Source organism: Phasianus colchicus, chromosome 2 (assembly GCF_987193195.1).
Source record: "Phasianus colchicus chromosome 2, bPhaCol1.hap1.1, whole genome shotgun sequence".
Classification (NCBI taxonomy): domain Eukaryota; kingdom Metazoa; phylum Chordata; class Aves; order Galliformes; family Phasianidae; genus Phasianus; species Phasianus colchicus.
Genome location: NC_143437.1, coordinates 26,611,317 through 26,637,104, shown reverse-complemented (window position 1 = coordinate 26,637,104; position 25,788 = coordinate 26,611,317). Strand labels below are relative to the sequence as shown.

Sequence of the window (25,788 nt, the reverse complement as noted above, 5' to 3'; positions counted from 1 at the left end):
TGATTCTACAGTTCTGATTCTATGATTCTAAGGGGAACACAAGGTGATTAACTCAGATTTGGCATCTAACTTTCAGTTGGTGTATGATGAATCACCACAAGGGAAAAAGGGAAATAGCAAGAACACAGTAGTCTAGTGAATGTATAGGGAGCCTAGGCTGACTAGCCCGTGCATATATCCTTATGACATTGATATTGTATTTGCTCAGACAAATCTCACCTTTCTAAACTGGCCTGGCTTCCTCTTCAGTTGAACAGCCAGTCTACAGTTCTTAAAGCAGGCTCTTGGCTCAGCTGGGTTTCTGTCACACGTGCCTCACAGTGCAGCTTCCACCTCCTCAATAAGGTTTCTCCTTGCTCAGCTTCCAGGCTTCACATGCATGAAAGTCAGCTGAAGGGTCTAGACTCATCATGAAGGTACTTGTCCATTTTTTTTGAAAAGTTCCAGTGAAGACAATTTAACAGCATGCCTATATAAATTATTTTAGCACCTTCCATAGTAGAATGATGAAAACCGATCACCCTAATTCACAGCAAGGAGCATATATGCGTAACATTAAATATTTTACTATTTTAGGATGAAGAACAGCTAAGCACTACATTTTGCTAATAACCATTCATGCATTGGAAAATAGTTAAAATCTCTATACGTAACCTCCTCTTTTCTAAGTGAACAAACTCATTAGCTTTGCTTTGCGTTCTCTAAAATCTACCTTCAGAATTTTCCATGTGATTGTTTAAAAGGATCATATAGAGCATAACAATTACCTCCCGTTTAAAATACAACAGCTCTGCCTATTCAGCCTAGAACGATGCTATTTAGTTGTCTCAGATGTATTTTGTAAAATACTTTGCTCCCACAAACATCTGTATTGCTGCATAGGTGGTTATTTTCTGTATATATGCTACTGTTTCTTCCTTTCTTCCCAAGCTAGTTATTCCCTTAAACAAGAAAATTAGACTGGTTCATCTAATGACAGATTATTCTGGGGGGCTTGTGGGTGGACTGTTATCAGTGTATTATCTCAGCACTCACATATATTGATTCTTCAGTGTTTTATTCCAAAACTCTCCATGGCAGAAAGTTAGGCTGATGAGTCTATAAATTGTGACTTTTCTTTGCAGCTGGATAACTACCATTTCTTTTTTCCAAACCTTGCAGGTATCCTTGCAGAGACTAATTTCAGTTAATTGCTCGAGTAAAATGAAAGTCAATAACACCACATGTAATGTGTGCAGCAAAATCATTGAGCAATTGTAGATAATCTACTGTTGGATACAGAACAGTCACTGCTCTACATAGAGGTAGTATCTCTATCCAAAGTCAGACAAACTTAATCCAAGTTTTACGCTCACAAGATTAATCTTGAAGTCCTTCTACAACTGAGACTCCCACTACATTTGTTTGTTTTTTTTTTCCTTAGCTGCACTCTTTATGCTGCTTACCTAAACCTTTCCCTTTTTATAGCTCCAACACTTACTCCACATTAATCTCTGGTAGCTTGTATCATTTGCCATGTGCAAAAATATAACTGCCTGCTTTCCTCTTTAACAAAAATCCTACTGTGTAGGATGTAGATCCTCAATGTAGACCTATATGAGCCATGTCTCAAAGATGACTTATTTAATCATTTGAACTTTTAATTATGATTTAGTTTCAACACATGAAAATTCCTGATTTGAGCAGTTAATTTTATCTTCTTCTCCATTTCCACATTTTTGTTATTTCACCCAAAAAGTTTTCTTCTCATTGATTAGTAATCTAGTGTCCATTTGCAGCAGAATGTAGTCTCTACACTGTCTTCTTTTTGCTAATCAGTAAGACAACTTTTTGATTTAGACAAGCCCTCGTTCAACATAACTGGTATTTCTTGGTGTTTATTTATTTTTTATTCCTGACTAGTGTTATGCTACATTTAGATGCGCATTGGAATTCAACTATAGCACTAAACATGCAGAATTTAAAAGTAATGTTTTATTACTTACTAAAATAAGATTAAATTCCTAGCTAAAGAAATAAAGAGTTGATACTACAGTAGTGTTGTGGTTCCTTTGAGAAACGCAAATCTGGCAGATAGCTCTGCTGTGTCTCCTAAGCTGCAGAAGAGCTCAGCTGCCAAGTGCATAAATGAAGGTCCTTCTCTATCCCAAGTCCTGTGAATGCCTTCTCCTACCCACAGCAGGCAAGAGTCTTTTACAGACAACAGGAACAGTGCAAATAATCTGCAGTTTGTTTATACCAGTAACAAAAACAGTGATATCAAAATGTAGACATATTTTTGTAGAAAATTAGAGCTTACATAATAGGATGTTGTTATAATTTATGTAGTTATCTGCAGTTGTTTCATAACAATAGTTTTTCATACCATGGAAATGTTGTCTTTTCTAACCCTATTTTCCCATCAGACTGTTTGAAAGAACACTTGCCATTATCTACAGGCTGAGATTGGAAGGAGGGTGTTCAGTGTGAAAGGTGCTTAATTGAGGAGTTGGCACCTCAGCCTGAACTGAAATAGCCTCATAAGCATGCTGCAAATATTTTCCTATTGCCCAGACCTCTCAGCAGGGAGGGACTTGGCAGAGAGCTAAGGTCTGTGTGAAGGGTAGATTCTGTGATCTGTGTAGTTAAGAGCTAACACCAAGCACACTTATTTTACTGGCACCTGCTGATGGCCCTGCTGGTCACTTGCTACGTTTGCCAGATTAGTTTTGTAAGCAAAGCAAGGAATACCTGTAACTTTCAGACTACTCAGTCTTTTCAGATAGGAAAAAAAAAAATTCTGCAAGTGAAGAACTCTCTTTTCAGTTGAACAATTTAATAATTAATAATGAGCAAACTACCTATATCTGAAAACAAAACAAACAAAAAATCAAATTACAGCTCCACACAATAGAGAGACAAAAATAAAAATAAATTTGTCAGTGACCCTATTGTATTTCTGCTGTGCTCTGAACTGTAACTCATAGATATTAGAGACTGCTTTATAATTGTGATAGCATGCCTGATAATGCAATAGAAAATGGATCATATTGGCAAAATACGATTTCTTTGTTTTGGCTGACAGATGTCTCACAGAAAAAGCAGAGTTTTACATATACTGACTTCAGAAGACGACAACCACATTTATAAACTAGATGGATTAAAACAAATGGATACCAGCTTACCTGCAGACTGGACTAGTGAGGGAAAGAAAATGGTTTCAAGCACAGCTGAATCACATAATGTGAGACAAGTCGTTCACTGACTTATGGTAACAGTACCAGCTGTTCCTAATGCCTTTTTCAAATGGAGCATACCTACAGTGCAACAGAACCATCTCAGCATTGCTTCACAAGTACTGGCAGTAGTAATGGGATTTACAGGATCCCACTTTTCTTCCTGTAGTTTAAGAGCTACAAGCAGTGCTCTTACAATTACTGAGGCCCTGATATATAGTGGTTTGTCCCCAGGTTGTAAAATCACTATACATACTTTCCAATATCTGATCACAGTGCTTGGTGTTAATATCATGAATAGGTGCGCAGACCTGGTGTTTTCTCCTTGTTTCCTTTTGAGAGAGTTCAGATGACATTCTGAGTCAGCCCCTGAAGCTGATTCTGCTAATGACACCGATACAATGACCTTGGTGAAGTCATTTGCAGCTGGCTCTGCAAGAAACTTTGGTACTTCAGTGCTTCCTTGTTAGCCTGTTGTGTGCAATAGTACTCGAGGTGGACACTGCAGTTCACCTGCACAAAAGCCTGTGTGTCGTTGGGTGCTGAAGGATGAGATCCTCAAAAAGCAACAAGCTGTCTGAGAAGATACCTAAGCAGGATAAAGGTCTTCCCCACTAAGGGTTGCTAGGTATTTAATTCTTCAGATAAAAAAGGGGAATTTGTCTTCAGTCAGGCTTTCCCTATGAATTCCATTCTAGAGATAAAAGATCTACAGATAAGACAAAAACTATTCTTATAGACAACACAGTGGATGATATAGGAGTTTCTTGATTAACTGACACTTATTTAACTACTGATTATTGAAAATAGCAGTTCACTTTAGAGTTGTACTCACAAAAACAGTGAACTCTGGTTGAGACATAAGATTTTAGAATATTTCCTAAGCAGCCTGCTCTAGGTAGTCCTGCTTGAACAGGAGGTTGGACCAGAAAACCTCCAGAGGTCCCTTCCAACCTCAGTCATTCTGTGATAGTAAACTAAGGCTGAACATTTAAAAAGCATTTTGTAGACACATATGCAAGGCATTGCTCAGAGCTGATGAGGAACACCAGTGCCATTCTTGCACAAAGATCCAAAATCCAAGGAAGAGTTCCTTTCCTCACACTGATCAAGTATTAAATGGAGACAGCTTCTGAATTGTAGTTTTTACTGTTAGTACTTTCAAACAAGGAAGTGATTGCTATATGTGATGCAGTCGAGTTATGCTTGGAGAATATGTATGAGAGCAACTCTTGTTAACACCTTGCAGTCTTCTAGAACTCTCACTGACAGATGCAAGTATTTAATTCATAGCTACACAACAAAGAACAGACAAGGTGTTTTCTCACTGTTCAGTGCACAGTGCCAACCTGGAGTATGAATGACCTATTCATTCCCACCTAAGAAATCAGACAAATCAACTAATCTCAAGCAACAATTAACAAAGGCCACATAAGATAAACTTAAATACAGATCTCCAAAGGTACTCCAGCATTTAGATGAGATTTTCGCTCAGATAACCACATTTGATCTTTTGGACAGCCACAAGACTCAGGATTGATGCAGTGTATTTTTATACCATCCTCTCTTCTTTCTGTCTGGCAGAACTGGAGAGCAAGATAAAATTCGTAAGTGGTATGGCAAAATACATGCCACACTGCTACCACAAATAGCCCTTTGGTAGTCTGGTGATACAGCACTGGAAAAAAGAGTAAGACAATTACTTGCCCATTTCTAAAAATCACTAGCAGAAATACATTCAGTTATAGAATATTCTGAGGTGGAAGGGATCTGGATGGTCACATGTACCCTAGGAGTGGTCTGCTTAGGTGCGTCAACTGCTGTGGCCAGTGAGGCCACAGGGGATATGACTTTCTGCTAGGTGAGTGCCATGACCAAACTGCTGGAAGTGACACAGTGACAGCGCCCTACCTGTGTGCCCTCCCAGGTGATCCATGGTGCAAACTGCTGTGCCACACCATGCCTGCTGCACCACACCCTGCTTGTTCCACCTGTTTGCAGCACTCCCAGTCACTACAGGTCCCTAGGGATGCTTTGAACTTTCAGATATAGTTGTGTGCTCCTCAATGCAGTATAATCCTATTAACTCATTTTCTTGATAAAATGTCTTACAACGACCTGGATATGCCTTAAACTTCAGAAAAATTGGAAGAATATATCATAACCTGTAAGTGTCCAAATAACAGTAAGTTAAACTGATACTGTTTTATGTATGTAATGTTTAATAAATATTACATTCCCTGCCTAAATTTAACTAGCACTGAAAGTTGAACAGTTATAAAGAAAAAAATCTTTATACAAATTAAAGAACTGTATAGCTCAAAGTATCAAGTAAAACTTGCATGGTAAAACCTGCATGCATCACACAAGTGAATATATACAGACAGTCTTATGGAAAATTGAACACGCTTACAGGAAAAAAAACCATACAAAAACTATGCTCTATTTGGTTTCTGAATTAATCAACTCCTGCATTAAACTTTTATCATATTCTGCCCTGGACAATTGGTAGATTATATAATAATACACACAACAAAGACAAAGGCACAAGTGACCTCCTGCTGTAAGGGAAAATTAATGCTTAACAAGTGCTCAAGGACAGAAGCGCGCATTTGTGCACCACACTCTTTTACTGTTGCTAGTATTACAATTCCCTCCCTCAATTAAGCATTGACTTTTCATTACCAGTACAAAGGCAAGAATAAAGCAAGAGCATATGGCACTTGATGGTAGAGCAGTTGTTATAAAATTTCATTTCACAGCTCGTACACAACAGTTAAGCTTGGGTAATCTATAGATTCATCTCCAAACAAGTCTCATGATTTTTCATATACAGGTTTATATGGAAAAGGACCTGAAACTTTTATTAAATTGTTTAAATATAACATCCTTTCAAAACCTTTTCCCTGGCACCCAGCTGCTGCATTTCTGGAAATGAACAAACCAAACAAGAACAAAAAAAACCAGGAATTGTTGGCTAGATGCCAGCTCCCTAGCAGCCATGAAAGCCTTTTATCACACACAGCCCAGTGACACTGATGTGTTAGTGAACAGGAGTATACGTATCAGAACAATAAGTGTGTGACAATCTGGGAGGTACAGAAACAAAATTCTCACCTTTATGTCAGCAAAAGCAGTAACAGAAAACTAAGGAGTGATTTTCTGTAAAATGGCCTAATAACCACATTATAGTTACATGTGAAGAGACCCATTAACCCATACAAAATTGCAACTATGAGTTCTACATTTGCATATGAACTGAAACAGTTAGGAAATAGCTATATTTAATTGTAACTACAATGAGGCAGAAAAATATTTCAACATTTGTTTTCCCAATACCACCTGGCAGACAGGCATATAGTTAAGTGCATTTGCTGGAAGCACTTATGCTTTGCTCTGAAAAACAGCCTTAATGAATTGCTAACATTGCCAAGTTCAGTCTGCATCTTTCAGTGCAAAGAGAGAGGCTAAGGAAGGAAGAAGTAGTTTCTTGAGCTTTTCTACCATTTGAAATCTAGTCTGGAAATGCCTGCTTAATTGGGAGGATTGACCGTCACTTCCATGACACCTGAAAATTGAACTTGCTATTTATTCAATTTCAGAAATGTCTTGATGAACTATGTCAGAAAATAATCTTCATCAGCAATATCCACATGGAGAAGACTGCCCTCAGCTTCTCCCTTCAGCTTTTTGGTGCAGGATTTCAAACAAATTCTTCAAGGCCCCTCCACCACATGTGCTCTTGTTGCCCTGATGTGGGTGAAATGAGCACTCCTTATCAACAGAGAAGTCAAGTCTTCTGCTGATGTTAGACAGAGATGATGAACATGTGTATGCCTCATGCAAATTTTGTTAAGTGAACTGCAGCTTCCATCCATAAAAGTTAATGAAAAAATCAGGTTCTGATGAAGTTCAGATGATAACTTCTATACAAGCAGAAATCTGGGAGGAAGAAAATTACTTTAAAGCCAACTGCTTTTCACAATGAGGCACATTCTTAATCCTCACTAACAGAAACATTTGGCCCTTATTTGAAAGGGCTGTCCTCATGCCTAATCAGATTGTCCATCCAATTCTACCATTGGGGATAACAAGAATATTTTTGCTTAGTAGCAAACCTCAGCTGCAGTGTGGCAACGGTGTTCATTCTCTAATGATATTCCAGGTCAGTTCTCCTGTTATCTGTATACAGTTTTGCACTTTGCAACCTTCCTAAATCAGTGAACTGGTAAGACAGTGGAAGCAAGAGACACAACCATGATCCCATGCTGAACCACTGCTCACTGAGAAGATAGTTCTAGTAATATCTATTGAGCAACCAGTGGTCACAAAGGCATTGGAAACAAAATTTCTTCATGTAAACAATAAACAAATCTCTTTCAATTAACCAAATGCTGCTTGCATACAGCAGTGGAACTAAAAAGCAGTACTGAAAGAAATTCAAAAGCATTATCACTGCTTAGTTTCAACAGCACTATCTGAACAATTAGCAGAACAATTAGAGGTACAGAAGTTCTCATTGTACATTTCACTTCCATCATGAAAGCCTTTTTTACTTCCTGACTCTAACTGTAAGAAATCTTACACTGGCTTTCTTGTCATCTACAGACAGTTTACTGTCCTTTGATGTAGAGTTTTCGCCTTCTCTTGGCTTACTGGCTTTCAGTGAATAATGAATTTCTCATACTGTGGTCTGTTGTTTCCATGGCTGGGAAATGTACAGCTCTGTTTGGAAAATATAGTAATGCAGTTCATTGTGTTACTTCATGCAGCTGCTTAATTCAAGCTATTGTTTATTATTTTTTGCACGTAACTCTTGTGTTTACTGACAATCCAAAGGCAGCCCTAAAGTACTCTGGGTACAGCAACGCCCAGCCAGTACAGAACCAGGTAAAAATTAAAATAGTCTTTATGCCTTGGAACTGTATCTCCAAATGACTAACCTGGGTGGTCCTTTCTCTAGCTGATGCAGCAGTAAGAATTGGGTAAATCAATCACAGGAACAAATGGGAAGGATGGGAAGAATGCGAGGGCACAAAAAAAACCTCTTCAGTGGTTTCTGCTCAATTTTTATCTGGCTGCTGCACACACAGAAGCATTCTTACAGCTATTTCCTTCATTTCTCTCAGAAATCTGCATCAAAATGTTGCTTGTACGTAGCAAGTAATAGCTCTAGCCAATAAACATGCAGAAAGAGCAAGGACTGTAGGAATTCAGGACTACTGAGGAAAATTCTAATCCAACTCAATTTGGCAGCACAAATCTCTTACATAACTTGTGAACTAGAGGACAGTCTGATCATCTGGGAACATTGATTTGTTCTTCTCAAGACATTAAACAAAAGTGGCAACTTTCCATAACAGATTTTCCTTTGCTTTTCAAGGCATGATGTTGCAAGAAAGGCATCAAATGTTAATGAGACATTTCTAATATAATAAAAAAATGTTTTTATATGACAAATCAATTATACTGGAGTGGTATACAAATTTAAACCATAATGCAGAGAGGCAGAACAGGGCCTGAGATACAAACTTATAGTAGTAGGTCTCCAAAACTATGATTTCTGAAGGAAAAGGGCATTTCTGAAAGCTGACTACTTACATCAGAACATCTTACACAGACCTCAGGAACTGAACCTCTCATGAGAGTAAAAAAAGTCTGAAAGACCCCAAGCACGTGCAAACCACCAGAACGGGCACCATCTGTAACCACTTTAAAAAATAAATAAATAAATAAAACCTCTGTCCTTTTTCCACCTGAGATACACTGTAACAAGCAAAAACAGCTGCCCAGCAATAGGGCATAAAAGCTCCATTCATAAACCAATTGTCAACAAAGAATCATATTATTTATATGTTACAAAATGCAGTACACATTTACTGAATATCAATATTTACAGCATGAAATAACCCTGAACTGATACAATGCATTCAAGAATTACAACCAGTCATATTTTTGAAATAAAGATGCTGGAAAACATTAAGAAAGCAAGAAAAACTTTATATACAGAATGGCAAAACCAATCTTATAAAACAAATGCACAAAGAATGAAGAGTTTGCAGAATATCAGATCTTTCACTTGAAATCACCTCTAATAAGACTGATCAAAAAGCTGAAGGTGAAGGCTAAGTTGGAAAGTTAAGTTGATGAAAATTGTCCAACTCAATTAAGGAAGGAGGAAAAAAAAGTAGTATGTATCTATATATCCATTTTATCTTCTAAAAAAAACCACAGGAACTCCTACCAATGACTTACAGAGTATCTTAAAAATCCCCAAACCATCTTACCTGTGATTTTTAGATTTCCTTCCATAAATGTGGGAGTTTTTGCAATTGTTTTAAAATACCACTTCCTACCACAAGAAGTGACTTGCATAGATGTCCAGTTACATTCCCCCAGTTAATCCTTTCACATGGTTAGAATTACTTGGTTTACAACCTTCACTTCTAATAGTCTTCATACCTCTAATGCAATACTGCCAGTGCAGTAAGTGATACCAATTGCACAGAAAATATCCTACAGCTGTAGAGGACAAAAAAGAGGCAGAAAACAAGTACTTTCAAGCGAGATCCTTCAGCACAACTGCCTTACATAAATCCAGTAGGCAGTTAACCAAATCCAGTCACCTAACCACAAATTACTGTTTCCAGCATGACAGGAAAGATGTTCTCTAGAACATACATTCAGCACTAACCATGGTCTCATTTGGACCTCTTAACGGTTGCCAGGGCATTATAGAATTGTTGTTACATAGGACAACGATCCATACATAATAAACTACTTGGTTTTCACAGCTACCTCATAATTTGTTTGTTAAATGGTTGAAATGTTTTTACAATTGTACTGAGAAGCACTTGCTGCAAAGCATGAAGTCCATTATAGACATTTTTTCATCTGTACAAGGAATGTGCCACAGTGATGTACACTGACATTAGAATTGGTGTGACTGTACGAGCTATTCCATGCACTTTCTGTTCAGTTTTTCACATTAACACACAGAAAGAACAGCGACTGTTCAGTCTCTATCACACATACAGTTATCTCTGTAGTAGATAACAGAACAGAAGGAAATTTAAACTAGCAAATCTATTCACAGGGAAATTCCTATTGATATTTTCTCTGTTATGGTTGAAAATAAGTTGCAAAGCTGTAAGAATTTGCTAAGAATAGATGGCAAGAGGAATAAACAAAAAGGTCTAGTTAAAATCCTACCATGAATTGAAATTATTATTCTTTGTAAGAGAATTTGTTTCTTACATAGAATTTACAAAAGGATGAAAGAAATGCAGCCTCACATGTTCACAGGTGCTTGCTTCAGTCTTATCTCCAAACAGTGATAAAGGGAAGGCAGCTTGTTTTGATCTTTCCATTTGACATTTATATAAACAATTACATCACAGAATTCAAGAGCCAGCTTCAAAACAAGCATTTAGAAACCACACTAACTTAGGAAATAAGGAGACTGAGACCTGGCATGAGAAATTGATGCTCATTATTTTATTGCCTTGGGCCACCAGATGCCGTATGCAAAATCTACTTAGGATTTGACAGGGGAATAGCTAATCAATCTTACTCTGCCAGTTCTTACTTTTGCAGCAACACACTGCATTTCAGTAGTTTAACAGCTTGCGATTCAACAAACCCTACTGTTGGATCAGAACAATAGAATTAAGCTCTGAAAATGAGCACTTCAAAGTGCAGGACATAATGGTTAGGGATGAGTAAAAATATAAATACCTATAAGCACAGACTAATTAACGATAGTACTCTAAAGACGTGATATAAGCTCATATTTTATGTACCTGTTAAGTATTACCACCAGACAAGCAGAAGATTCAAGACAGGACAACAGAACAATAAGTGCTAATCTCAAGGATGATAGTATGATAGTAACACAGTTTCAACCTACCATTTTGAGCTGTATCAGCTGCTGCAAACCATTACCTTTAAATATTAACATTAGCGCTGGAACAACAAAAATCAAATATCGTGTTCATTTCTACAGAAACAGCCAGGCTGTCTTCTCCCCTAAACTCATTCCAAGTAAGTGTATTATCTTCCAGAAAGTAATATTCATCAACAATATTGGACAAAGGTAAATGTACAAAGATGCAGAAGTCAGAAGTTCATGAAAAACTGATCAATGTAATTAGACAGAAGTTTGCTTGTAGTTCTTCGTATCCAAGACCTTCTTGCCACACATTGAGCAGATGCCTACAAACACACAAAAGGTGTGTGAATTATTAAACAACCATTATCCTTTCTTCAAAAACATAGTTAATTTATTTTTTGTAAGGATAATTTTCAAGAAATCGTTAAAGATTTCTAATTGACAATCTACCTGTGTATCTCCTCACCAGATATTGCACATTCAGAAGTAGTAATACAATTTTTAACACTAATTAATATTTGCAGTATACATGTAATACTTCTACTTAAAAAATCAACTCTGAGAGCATTATGATTTGCACAGCACCTGAAGCCTCTAATTTGCTGAACTACTGAAGGACAGGCAGGAAAGGATCCCATGGGTAAAAAAAAACATGTTACCAAACTTTATAATTCCCATAGCCTGAGATGGACAGAAGGTAGCTAGGCTAAGGAAATACAGGCACCAAAAAACTGATTGCTAAATGAAAGATCAACCAACAATTGAGAAAGTTGATAAGAATACAATTTCATAGAATTAAGCTAATTACAGAGTACTAGAGAGAAATATAATGGACACCAAGAATAGCTGAGAGTTGAAGTAAAGACAACTAATGACCCAGAAGACTTTGACCTAAACACAAAGAATAGCCAGCCAGAAGACTGGTGCAGCAAAAAGTACACAAGTTCGGCAGGGACAGAAAGGAGAGTTTCCTCAATGTTTCCCCCTTTTTCTAAAACAGAAAGGTACCAAATATTCTGTCCAGTAGGGCACATCTTGCTTTAAGAGATCATTCATCAGCAGACAAAAAAAATATATATTAACTGACAGCTATTTCTGTTGCCTCTCTACAAATCATGACTTTACATATAGGCTTCATTTGATTGGACATGCATCTAAAGAGTCCATTAAAAAAAGAGAACAATGGGGAACATGCTTTGTTATTTACTTTGGAGTTCAAAATCCATCCCATACGTGTTCACTCCAGATCTAAAGTGAGGAGAAACAAACTTTTTAGATAGTATCTAGATTTCAGAGACATGCAACAGTTGAGCCATCAAGACTGCAGCTGCTTCTAGAAATATGCTGCAATCTAGGCATCGTTGATGTTCAGAATTAGAACCTAACGTACTTGAAGCTTAACTTCTGATATTTTTGAGGTTTCTACCTGGAAGGATGCACAAGCAGACAAAGATAAAATCCTGATGCCCACCCAAAATGATGATAAATTTAAGAAATAACAAGGTTCTATCATATAGAATTCAGACAGCCATCTGGTGAGCATCTAGCAGCGAGAAAAGGCAGCCCTCCTTTAGCAGACTGCTAAACCATGTACTCAGTGACACAGTGCACGGCTGTAGAACAATTAACATCATTCCATAAACAAAACTCATTACTATATTAGCTGTGACTCTACATCTAACAATTCGTCCACCCCATGTCTCTGTGCTAAGTGAATTCTTCAATATTAATAAGGTAACTGAGTTCATGTTGCTCTATTTTCCCCCCACGGATTACAAGTTTGAGCCCTTTTGCTTACCCTCTCATACTCACAAGACTGATAAAATTTTTTATTCTCCAGTAGAGATTTCATAAGGGTTCCGAGTCGCTGTTATTACAATGTTTGACCACCCTCGTAGTGAAAATTGATTTATTTATATGGACTTAAAGACTTCTACACTCTTCTCCATCACTGTGCACTGTGATGGAATCAGTGTCATGACTCTCTGACTCCATCTTTTCTACACCTTCACATTAGTAGTTAAAGACTGAATCTCATCACAGCCTTCTCTTTGCAATACAGAACAAACTCAAGAGTTCTACTTGTCTCTAATTTCAAAACAAAGTGAGATAATATGGTACTCAGTGAAACTCACCTTTTTTATAGGCACATCCTTGACAGTAGTGAGACCCAGGCTGATGGACAGAACTCTTACAAATACGACATATTGCAAATTTGTTCTTTCCATAAGGATCAAACCTGGAAAAAAAAGAAGTACTTTATTTATGCACACTGAAATAAAGTACTTCCTTCACCTCATACTAAAAGTGCTATGTGAAAGGACACAGACAGAAACTCCAGCAAAAACTATAATCAAGAAAAGGGACATAAAGAGGTCAACTCTAACAGACTACAGAATTTCTATAGAAAAACTCCTGCTTTCTCCATTATGAGAGATTTCTTGCATTACAGAGATAAAATTAATAAAAGCTGAACTAAAGCCATATATTTTTATTAAGATACAAGCCTATTTTGAACTCAAAATACATTCCAGCAATGGCTTGCCCCTGGCATAAGATAACAGAACACGCTTTAGACATTAAGGAGATGCTCAAGAGATTGAACAGGCAATCTTAGCATGGAAGATCACAGAATCATTTGAGTTGGAAGGGACCTTTAAATACTCTAATCCTCCTTCCACAAACAGGGACAGATGGCCTTTTCAGCTCCTCTCCTAACATAAACACCAATTCCTACCAATTTTAGGGATGCCTGCAGCAATACAGCTGCCCAGGCTCTGTAATTCCACATGAAAGCCTCCATGAAATACATTCAGACACACTTTCACCAAGGAATGACATGTTGTAACTCTCTCCAAAAAAATGAGGTGTATTTTGGACAAGTTTTGAGGAGTTACCCTGCTTTGTGAGAAAGTGAGGTCTCAGTTACAGAAAATTGCCTTTTTTTTTTAAGGTGAAATCAGGATCAAATACTAACCTTGCTTTCTTTGAGGTCAATGCCTTGTTTTCGTTCAGCTTTCGGCCACCGCTTTCTATAAAAAGAATACAAGCACACAGCAATACATTTCTACAGTTTGAAGCATACTGGAAAGAGCTCAGCTTCCAGCTGCCATACGTGTGCACGTGCGGTCTGAGTGAGGAGAAGCACACAGCACAGAGCATGGGTGGGCACTGTCTATCATCCTTCAATATGAGGGGAAAGATCACCACAGAAACACAGAATCATAGAATGGCTTGGGTTGGAAGGGACCCCAAGGACCATCAAGTTCCAACCCCCTGCCTCAGGCAGGGCCACCAACCTCCAGATCTGGTATGAGACCAGGCTGCCCAGGGCCCCATCCAACCTGGTGCTGGGAAGGGGCATCCACAGCCTCTCTGGGCAGCCTGTTCCAGCACCTTACTACTGGAAGTAGTAGTAAGTTCTGTGAAGAACTTCCCCCTGACATCCAATCTAAACCTTCCCTCCTTCAGCTTAAAACTATTCCCCCTTGTCCTATCACGATCTACGCAAGTAAAAAGCTGATTTCCCCCCCCCCGTTTATGATCCCCTTTTAAATACGGGAAGGCTGCAGCGAGGTGGACAAGTTCAACGCCAGAAAGCTCAAGGCAAACAAACCTTCACCGCACTCACAGGAAACCGCAGCAGCCAACCCGCTAAGTACCGCGGCGCTGGGGCCGCGACAGCCGCGCACCTCGCTCAGACCCGCGGTGAACACCGCGCGACCGACGCTACCTGTGGTGTTTCTCGCCCCATCCTTCCACGTATCAGGAGTGATCACCGTGCCCAGCTTCCTCTCACCTGCGGAAAGAATAGAAACGATGAGAACCGCGCTGCCCGCCGCCCTCAGCCCCCTCCCGGTGCCGGGGACCCCCCCGAGCCCACCGCACTCACACTTCTCGCACACCATGGCGGCTCAGCACAACAGCCGCCTCTTCCGGACCCGCCCCGGAGCTGACGCCATCCCGTTGCCGGGCGGCCGGCGTCCCGTCTAAGGGCCGGCTGGGCCCTGCGCCTTGTGAAGGCCACGAAAAAAAGAGCCCTTTTGGCCCCCTGAGCGCCCTCAGCGCCGCTCGCCGCGATGAGGGAGGCGGAGCTGAGGAAGCTGCTGGCTGCCAACCTGCTCTGCGCCGTCTCCATCGTCCTGACGGCGCTCGTGCCTGCTTTGTTTCTGGACGGGTTCTCGGTTTTGGGCACGCACCTCACGTGGCTGTGTGTTTGTTCTGTTTGTGTTAGCGTCCTTAACGTAACCTTGTGTTTAATCCTCAAGCCAAATCCGTCTTCTAAGAGAAGCTCGCTGTCTAACAAGGTAAGATTTGTTTGTTTTTTTTCTTTTTTCTTAGATTCCTACCGAGTGATGTAGGAGAGGATGCGAAGCCTGTCACTGAAATGATGGGGTGGGAAAGAATTTACAGCTTTTGGTGGTGAATTCTTGTTTTCCATGAGTGAGCACGTGCTGAAGCTGTTGCGGAGTTTAACTCTGGAGCTGCCAGCAGCCCGCTGGGGTGAGCCATCCCTGCCACTTGTTGCCCACGGGTTGTGGTTTGTAGCCACGAGACAACACTGACCACCAGCAGTTTGCCTGCTGGCAGGATTCGGGGCACACCAGAATGGGCACAAAAGTCACTTCACCTTCTAGGCCTGGCCTTCAGTATTGCTAAGAGATGCTTCAGTCTTGTGTTGTTTCTCATGTGTAGGATTTGAGATGGAAAAGAGAGAAAAGCTCGTTACTACTTAAAGTTGATGAGGCAGTGACAGCTGCCCAAAGAAGCTGTGATGCCCCATCCCTGGAGGTGTCAAGGCCAGGTTGGATGGGGCCTTGGGCAGCCTGAGCTGGTGGGGAGCAGCCCTGCCCGTGGCAGGGGGTTGGAACTGGGTGGGCTTTGAGGCCCACTCCAACATAAGCTATTCTATGATTCTCTGAAAGTTGGTAAACTTTCAAAAAGTGAAGTTGAAAAGTGTCAAAATGATTGTATTTCCTTGAATGACTAAATCTGCACACAGAAGAATCTGGGAGATTTTTTTTTGTAGTGACAGTTTGTAACAGGACCATAAAGGACACGGATCCCAGTATAACAGGTTAGAAGAGAGCAGGTTTGGAGTAAAACACAGCTGGATCAGGAGTGGTAGAATACAATTTGCAGTCAGCTTAGTCGTGCACTCCCACCAGCTGAGTCAGACAGTGCTCTTACAGTGATTCTTAAACAGTTAAGCAGTCATCCAAGAAAGTAGTGTCTTTGTATGTAAAACTGTTAACTGCTGACAGAGGGGATGTAAAATACTTGAAATCATCATGGAAAACAAGTCTTTTAACCATCTGTTATTTGAAAATGAAGCAGGCTTATGTGTTCTAGGTGAGGTTTCATCCCAGCCTAGCATAAATAATAAATATCGAAGAAGCAGTCAAGTGAGATACGGGTTTCCATTTGTGACCTGATCAGAACAGGCCTAGCCAGATATGTTTATCCAGTGTCCGTCCTTCTGTATGATATAGTGAGTACCCAGAAGCTGTCATTTAATTTCCTAGCCAGTTATATGTCTACAGATAGCCACAGACATTTGTCAAAGGGATTTAGCATGTACGATGCCAAGTTTCAAAACAGTGTGGCTTTAATTGCTTATAGTGTTAAATACCACTTTTGATTCTGAACGGCTTTTTTTCATATTATGTACTTTCTCACTTTGAAGTTTTTTAAACTTTCATTAAAAGGCAGCTTTCGCAGAATGTGAAACCATCTCTGGTTATATTGCCATTTCTAGTTATTTATAATTGTTTTATTATAATAAGATGGATGAATAAACGTTGGATGGAGTGAGTGTGGTCTTTTTTAATTCTTTGTTTAAAGGATACCTGTTTGAATACATACTGTGCTGTAGCTAAAATTGAATTTCTATAAAGAAAGAGTAGTTTGTGATGCTGTTGATTAGATGCATATAAGCTAAGTATGTTATTTATATTCTCTTTACTTTTGAAACATTATTCTGATATTTTATTGCTCTTTTTTAGATATCCAGATTTCTAAAATGCTGTATATACTTTTTCATGTCTTGCATACTATTTCATGCGATTATTGTTCTTTATGGAGCACCTCTCATAGAGTAAGTCAGAAGACCCTATTTTTCTCTAAACGCTTTAAGGGGGAGTTCTCCTAGCAGATATTGGTATAAATTCTTATATATTATTTGGTACATCGAAAGTTAAACAGTAAGCTCCTGGCTGGAGGAAGCAGGGTGGCTGTCTTTGTAGAAGTTGGCTCTTAGACTGTTATGTATTTGGAGATCTGTTCTGTGAGACACTTAAAAACAGCTTGTTTTACTTTAATATTTGTTCTGTGTAGGGGTACAACTATTTTCCATGTGTCACGTTTGTATGGGTGCAAACGCTTGCTAAGTTTTGTTTAATTATTTTTCTCCTAAGATTATAAAATAAGCATGTTGCATATCTTTCATCCTTTTGATATAAGTAAATTTTTAGCCATAATTAAATAAAGAAAATAGGAGAACGAGAAAGCAACCTGATTTCTGAGAGAGTTGACAAATTATGGACTAACAGTGGTGTTTGGTTTGATGGCTGCTTCCACAACATCAAACTAGAAAAATGAACCGAATAATGAAGTAAATTTCCAAGTATTCAAAACTGATGTTCTGTATGAGATAAACCTGTATTTAAAATGGTACAGATATCAGGGGCTAATAAACTACATTTCAGTCTTTGCTGAGGCAACAGATGATAGCGATTTTCTTCTACCTTTTTGAACTGTTGTAGAACAATAAGAAAAAGCTTTATTCTTATACATTAGGCTTAAGAAAGCATGTGTGCTTTCACAAGTTGATTGAGAATTTTTTTTTTTCCTAAATCTTGGAACTCTTAGAAGATCAGTATTTATAACATCATTTTGTTATATTGCTTCTTTGTAGGTCAGTGACTGAGACATTTTTGTTTTCAGTTCTCCTGTCTACCTTTACTACTTTACAATGTTTATGTTTGCTGGGACCAAACATACAAGCTTGGATACGAGTATTCAGTAGAAATGGGTAAGTTCTGTTCTATTCTAATTTTCAACCAGGATAGAAATTGACTGAATTGATGTGAATATCATAGAATTATTGTTATTATTTTACTTTGGGGAGGGAAACTCTGAATTATGGGTGTTGTGTCACTTTTGTAATTACAAGCCTATGAAAGCTTTTCTGACAAAAATAGTGTTTATTTTGAAGACACTGGTTCAGAAAACTGACCTTTTACTTCTGGTATCCAGAGACTAAGCCTTACTTTATATGTTTTGGAGGAGGTAAAGTTTCAAATGAGCACTTTACTGGTGTGAAAGCATCCAATATAATGATTATAATAAAGAGGAGACTTGTCAGTGAGCTGTAGAGGAAGAATCTTACGCTTGATCCTATGTTAGCTCTATAAAAACAGTTCTTAGAGTAGGAATAGCAGCTAAAATGAGTATTATTTTAACAGTATTTTTAACTTAAATGTAATTGTGAAAATATATAATCTACCGTCATCTTAATTATGTAATCTTTACCCTTGTTCTTTTTCAAATTTAAAGAAAGCTTTCCTCAGTGTCAGGTTTCAAGCATTCTTTTTTTTTTTTTCAAGAGCACATTTAAATGAATGTAATTTTTTTTTTTTTTTTTGCCTTGTAAAAGCCATTACATTAGCATGGATAATATGTTCTCCAGAAGTATTCTCTCTCTTTTGCCTTTTTTCACATGCTAAATAACAGGACTGTTGAAAGGTTGGACTCTGAAACATAAGGAAGCTTCACATACACTTGAAGTTTAATAAGAGTTAGCGTTTGTTCCCTTACAACAGCTGATAAGGGTAAACTCTCATCTCAAAAGAAAACAAAAAGTTCTATCATCCCGCTGACTGAAGGGAATTACATTTAGTTACACTGCGTAGAGAAGATCAGAAATAAGAAATTGGAAACTGTTTATAGTAGTTTATATATTGGCTTTTGTTTTGTATCAGTTCTCAGCTTACTGAGAAGTATCTAAACCCTTATGCAGGTTGGTTATGCTTGGTTTTTATTTTCAGTAGAAGGGGTGAATAGGGTAATAAAAATGATGGCTCACAAGAATTTAATGAAATCAGTGTTATATAGCCAAAACAAATCACTGCTGATTCACTTGTTGGTCTGTGGAAGTTCTGCAACTGGAGAGAATAGGTGAAATCAAGTAACAAGTGTTTGACAACTGCCTATCTTTATGCCAGGTTAGATTTTAAATGCACGTCTTTTTCTTTCCTAGTCCAGATCTTAATGTTATTTCAGCATAATTATTGCATAGGAAACAGGATTGTCTTGCTATGATGTTGTTATACATACTTGTTAGTAAGGAGCCGTATGACTTTATCTGATTAAACGTGCATTTAGTAACGATGTTTGGTTATGCAAGCCTTTGAATGAAAATAGATTATGGAGAAATATTGTAGTAAATTTTTTATGGGTTGTAGCAAGTTGCCCTTTTGAAAACAAGTCTGTGTTTTTTCACTTGACCTTATGAATGAGTTGCAAGTAACTTAGATGTTAACCGAGTGTAGGAATGATTTATTCAAAGGTTATATCCTGGCTTAACCACATGGAATGAGGTGGGACTGGTTGAATGGGGGAAAAGGGCGTTTAGGTAAGATCAGCATGGCTATTTGCCTTAAAGGAAATTGAATTGCACTGGCACAACAAGCTGGAAAGTCTGAGTAGGAGTATAGTGTAGAATGAAGGAGGAATTGTTTAAAAAGTATGTGTACTACCTAGACTGAAGTAATCATTGACATTTATGCTTGTTGCTCTTGTTCGCAGTATTTGTAAGATTGAGATCTGCTGTGCCTTTGTCTTTACAGAAATGTAGGAGAGGGCATTTATAAAAAGAAAGTTTATCTTAATAAATCAAATGTAAACAAGTAATAGATTTTAACATTAATTAACCAGCTGTTGCTCTAGATAGTGTGAAATCTTTCTGCTATGTTAAGGTGGTGGTCATCAAGTGTGAAAATACTATTAAACCTAATATTTTCTTGGAGGCCTATTCATAAGATTACATCCAAGTAACTTGTGTAATCTATTGCATTGTAATAGCTATGGTGCAATTGAGTCATTCAGCATAAATATCGTGGAGGTAATCTTGCGAAGTGCTTATTTTTTTCTGCAGAGGTGCTTAGCTTTCTCTGCCTGCAATTGCAGCACTTCTAGCAAAGCAGTCACCTTGAGTAAAATCACTTTCAGTTAGAATTCAAGAAAGATCAGTCTAAGTCTGCTTGTCTGTAAGGGTCAGATTCTATGTGGCATTGCATGGTACTGTGTGATCTGTGGTTTGTTTGTTACATAAGGGTTGGGGGATGTTGGTGGGTCAGGCACACGTTGGAATGCAGAAAACAGTTACATCCAACACAATTGTAGCTCAGATAGCTTAAAAACATGAAGTGTGTGGAAATTTTCTAAGTGGACTTTTTAAGCAATTAAATAAAGCAAGTGAAGTACAGAAGTGCTTTGTCCAGCTTTCATTTCTCCCATTTAATGATTTGTCAGTGTACTGCATACTCACAGATTTGGAAATGTCCTTTGTAAAGGTGGGCAGCAAACGAGTGTGCTGCTTTGTATTTCAGTCATGCCATGGTGCAGATTTCTTCATCTTGTCTATCCATGATCTATCTTAATACCTTATTTTATGTTAACTAACCTCTTAATTCAAATAATATTTAAAACAGTTCTCAACTTGAATTCTTATCATGAATAAGATTTGAAATGATCTGAGGTTTTAAAATGTTATTATGCCACTAATCATCATTTACCATCTTAAATATCACTAGTTTTGCCTGTAGAATGATTTCAGTTATAGTTTTCTCAGTAGTTTAAAAATACAGAAATGAAACTTGGTTTTCATATAAATACATGTAGATGTGTGTGTATATAAAGCTCATATATGTTGCTGCTCATACTAATGATTTATGTGGTGTGTTAATGACTACCTACAAAAATCCTGATAGCTGACACTCCATGCAGAGAATGAGTGATTAATGCATTGTTACTGCAGTATGCTGTTGGAGGACAAGTTACGCCAGGTTTGAGAGGCTTGTGCCCATACTTTGTCTGTGTGGATGAATTAGAAGTTCAAATTGTTGGCAAACTACCGAGAACTGCTCTTCACTTGGGCACTGTGCCTTGCTCGTTCTGTTATTTTGCTTTTGGACTCAATCTAGCATCCCCATATGGCACAGCAGTATGTGCTTACGTTTACCAGATAGGATGCCTTGTGTGATACAAACGTACCTCAGTCAGTCCTTAGTGTATTCTGCTGCCTCTTTCACTGCTTTAGGGCTGTAGCAAATGGTTTCCTCTCCACATTGGCTCACAGCTCAGTTATTCAGCTTCTGGAAATAATTTACAATTTTTGGTGAGAGACTAGTTTTTTTTTTTTTTTTTCAGGTTACAAGAAGATAGAATTGTGTGCTCAAATCTAGTTTCTAAGTTACAGCAATGGGATTAGCATAGAATAAATAGTGTTGTTTCTGCCCCAAATGTCAGCATTACATTATAAATATTACAATCAGTATGACTTCTATTATGCAAGCAGTAGAAACTGTTTGTCCTACACTTACACATGGTTCCCTCAATATTGAATGCAGCAGTGAGTTATGTGTTTTAGACTTCTGAGTACTTTAGACTTTTCAAAACAAGGGTTAAAGCTTTCATGTCATGCAATCTAAGCATCACTTGTGAAGCTTGAGGTTTGCAGTTCATTTAGACTTTAGCTGTGAAGTGCCCATCGTTTTTCCTGCATTGGCTAAAGCTAGATTTGTGTTTATAATCTGAGATGGAGCAAATTTAAGGTTCAGGTTTTGTACCTTACTGATTTGAAGTAGGGATTTGAAGTCATGTCCCTCAGTACTATGCCCTGCAATGTTATGAAATGTACAAAGAACTCACAAGTCCGTGGCTTGAGGAAAGCAAAATAATCACTCAGTAAACTGATGATGGACAATAAGTACTTACCTAATAAACAGAAACCCAAATTTTCCAAAACTTTTGAAGTCACTGCTGGTAGGAGGCTCTAAACTGAGAACCAAAGTCACTAACATCCGTTGTCATACACTATATGTTTTGATTAGCTGTGCAAAAAGAATTTGCCAGCATGCAAGAAATTCTTCCTGCCTCCTGTGCAGTTGAACTTAGATGCATTGTGGCTTAAGAGGTGTAGCATGCAGTCTGTATTTACTTTGCAGTGTTTATTTTCATGTCATTCTAAACTGGTAACATTTGCGGCTGTTGAAATCCTGTAACACACTGTTTTTACAGAGCTATGTCCATCTGGGAAAACAGCCTACAGATTACTACAATGTGCAGTATATTAGGAGGTTGGTTTGGAGCATTTCCTATTCCTCTCGATTGGGATCGGCCCTGGCAGGTTAGTATCTGCATCTTTATTATAAATAAAAAATGTCTTCCAGATATAGAAGCTACTTAAAATTGCTCTGAAACTAAACAGATATATTGGATTGCAAGTTGTTTCTACAGGGTAGTGCCAGACATTTAAAGTATCATTGGAAGCACCTTTGCTTACAGTATAAGGATGTAAAGTGCACATTTTTTTACCTCCCTTTTTAAGATTTTTTGTTGTAGTTTTATGAGTATGTGCTGCATGCAAATTTTAATCACAAAATAGAGCTGTAAGAATTTTGATATGAATAACCTAAACAAGGAGAAAGAAAAATGTGAAATGATAAAGATTGCTCCAGGTTTGTCTACCTTCTGTCTGGTATCTTTTCTTTCTTATGAGCAGGGAAGAAATGATGCTCTCTCCCAGTGTTTTAGTTCTGTACAAGCACTTAACAGAATGCATTTAAAATAGATTTGAATTGACTTGTGGAAATGGTGTGGCCAAAGAACTGTAATACAGTCTTGACTTCTGATTTCAAAGGGAGGCAAGGATTAGCTTGTATTCGCACAATAAAAAATGCTGGCACTGCAGATTGTCTGTATAAATTCAAATGTCTGTGTTATTCTCTTCATATTTTGTTTGTCATGGAGAAATGATTACATAACAGTGAAAAACTGCATTTGCTATAAAATGATACTGGTATCAATTTGCTCTAAAGATCCTCAGTGGGTATTTTCTTTCCTCCAGTTAGCAAACTCAAGAACTCTCAGCTGCACAATCTTTATCAGGCCTGTTTGTAAGCAGACAGTTTCAAAGGTTTATTTCAGAAATCATATAACAGACAACGTGCTTTTCTTTCTGGTACTGCAGAGACATTGTGGCTTAGAGCTGCCATAAAAATTTGTCCTCCTAAAGTAGCTAGCAGCCTTATGCCATCAGCCGTCCTTTACACCAATATAATGAGACATTAAAATTTCTATTTCAAAAATGATAGTAGAGGAGTAGGGTAATACTTTACATACAAAATGAAGTTTTCCTCTCTAAAACAGCTTGGATTTATTTTTTGCAAGATACCTGTGTGAGATTGATGGTAAAGTTGCTAGTTGTATTGGTAACTAGTTAATTGTTGGCTGACCTTCCCTGATACTGCCTAAAAGACAAGGAGTTCATCAAAATGCAATGCTATGTTCTTTTGCAGTGAGAGACAAGCAGTTCTTTTCTTACTCAGCTATGTTTAAATGGCATGTTGCATCTGGCAGGTTTTATTTTAAACTTGTGCTTGCACCAAAGATTTGTCACAGTGTCTTCACTCACTGGTATTTGTACATTGAATCAACCTATGTAACTGTTGATAAAAACTTGCATTTATGTAAGCATATAACGGCATGTTGTTCATGTCCCTGCTCTGTTGACATTTGTCTGAAAGAAGTTCTGAATGCTCTCTGTCTCTTCTTTCTTTGGCGTAATTCACAGAATTTACTCTAAGTGTTGCATTTCCTAGTATGGAACCTGATCTTGGGTGAAAATTGTGTGCATGAGTGTAGCAATTGGATAGATCAATATGATGGGAGGATCGGGACATAGGAAGGTGCTATAAGGGAAGAAGATTGCTTACCTGTATGAGAAGATTCCAGGTTCACAGGGGAAGGCTCTACCAAGAAGGGGTCTCCAGAAAGAGATCCTTCCCCAGTGGCAGTCAGCCCTTAAATGAAGTCTAAGAGAGGTGCAGGCTCCACCCCTTGTGGACGCACAGCTGAATTGCCTTCACCTGTGCTCCCAGGGGTGACCTGGTCCTTTCCCCAGCTGCTCGATCAGTGGTTCAGGCTGTGACTCAACAGTTCCCTTACAATGCATAATCATTCAGACCAATGCTTTTGGAAATTTAGAATTGGAGTTAAGCCCACATGCATGAGTTTTGGATGATACTTGGTAGCCTAATCATAATATTGAGTGCCATCCAATGCTTTAGAAACTCATATAGGGCTGATGGCAGAGGACCTAGAGGAAACACATCAGCTTTCAGAGCAGTAGCTGGAGAGGAAAGAGCATAGTAAGAATGACAGACACCTCATGTTTAGGCAAATGGATACCATCCACACATGTGACTAATCTCTTTTATGCTGGTGCAGATATATGCATGCATGTACACATGCACAAAATCTCAGAAGACACTAAGTTGCATGTATAAAAACTTTCTTTTATGCACCAGTGATATAAGAAAAACTTAATAAAAGTCAATAGGCTCTGATTAAGACTGATAACTTTAAGTCCATTTCATTTTTGATCTGTCCATTCCCACTGTCTCCCTGCTCTAAGAGACACAGGTTTGCTAATGATCAGCTTATTCTGTTTGAAAAGTCTTCAAAGTCATAGAAGCTGAACATAACAGACTTACTGAAGTTAAGATCTGGAATCTGTAAATCTAAAAATATATTATCTGACTCCTCAGAGCAGCAAAGAATTGGCAGAAGCTTCAAATATCATAACTTATCACTAGTTGTTTCTGGGGGCATGAATGCTCCCCACTCCTCCACTTTTTACCTTGTAGAATTTAAAATAATGGGGTGGGGGAAGAAATCTTAATTTCCATTTTGAATCTGAACTGCTTGATCATTAGTTGAATCATCACTTGAGTAATTCAAGAGGTCAGATGAATAGAGAAGTTTGCTTATCAGTTCTGCAGGCTGCCATTTCAACAGTCTTTGAAAACTGCAATTTTAGGTGGGTTTTTTATTTTCTTTTTTTTTAAGGATCTGCTTTGTAGGGAAAATTGAAAGAAGCTCTTTTTAAAAGCCTTTATATTTTATAGTTATACTGCAGTGAAGCATGAAAATGCTAACAAGTCTTCAAGGCAGGAGTGGATCTCCTTTAAGGTAGCTTTTTAGAGATCCTGTTCACAACTCTCAGAAGTTTGCAATTATCTATTTATTTATTTTAATGGTTTTGGTTTTATTGTTTGTTGGTTTTGGTTTTTTTTTATTTGTTTTTCCTGAACATGATCTCTTAAGTGTTGCTAACTAAAGGGGACAATTAAACTGTAACTGTCCTAGGCAGGTATTTTCAATAGCTGCCCAGGAATCACATCTTTTCAGTTCAGCCAAGTTGGCTGATTCATATTTATGAACCAGCTTCTCTAGAAACACTGTATTTCATACAAGAGTTTACACAACTTTTTTGTCTTTCTGTCCCCACTCAGTATGGATTCAACATCACAGGTATTGACTCGCATGTAGCAGCTGTGTGTTGCTGTCTTCAGAGCCAAGAGACATTTCTGTCATTCTTCAGAAATTATGTGTACT

The 25,788-nt window shown here is 38.2% G+C and overlaps 2 protein-coding genes across 2 annotated transcripts in view; one reads left to right on the top strand and one right to left on the bottom strand.

The window, feature by feature from the left end:
* Positions 1 to 10,690: 10,690 nt before the first annotated feature.
* Positions 10,691 to 15,149, bottom strand: CRIPT (CXXC repeat containing interactor of PDZ3 domain). Its single transcript, XM_031594618.2, has 5 exons — positions 14,999 to 15,149; positions 14,840 to 14,905; positions 14,084 to 14,138; positions 13,242 to 13,345; positions 10,691 to 11,429 (listed from the first exon to the last, which is right to left on the bottom strand). The coding sequence occupies exons 1-5, from the start codon at positions 15,012 to 15,014 to the stop codon at positions 11,365 to 11,367; spliced, it is 306 nt and encodes a 101-aa protein (XP_031450478.1). The 5' UTR covers positions 15,015 to 15,149; the 3' UTR covers positions 10,691 to 11,364.
* A 29-nt stretch (positions 15,150 to 15,178) lies between these two features.
* Positions 15,179 to 25,788, top strand: part of PIGF (phosphatidylinositol glycan anchor biosynthesis class F) — an 18,298-nt gene continuing 7,688 nt past the window's right edge. Inside the window, exons 1-4 of the mRNA XM_031594589.2 lie at positions 15,179 to 15,413; positions 17,112 to 17,203; positions 18,023 to 18,139; positions 22,408 to 22,516. Coding sequence (XP_031450449.1) covers positions 15,186 to 15,413; positions 17,112 to 17,203; positions 18,023 to 18,139; positions 22,408 to 22,516 — 546 coding nt within the window. The 5' untranslated portion in view covers positions 15,179 to 15,185. The remainder of the gene's footprint in view (positions 15,414 to 17,111; positions 17,204 to 18,022; positions 18,140 to 22,407; positions 22,517 to 25,788) is intronic.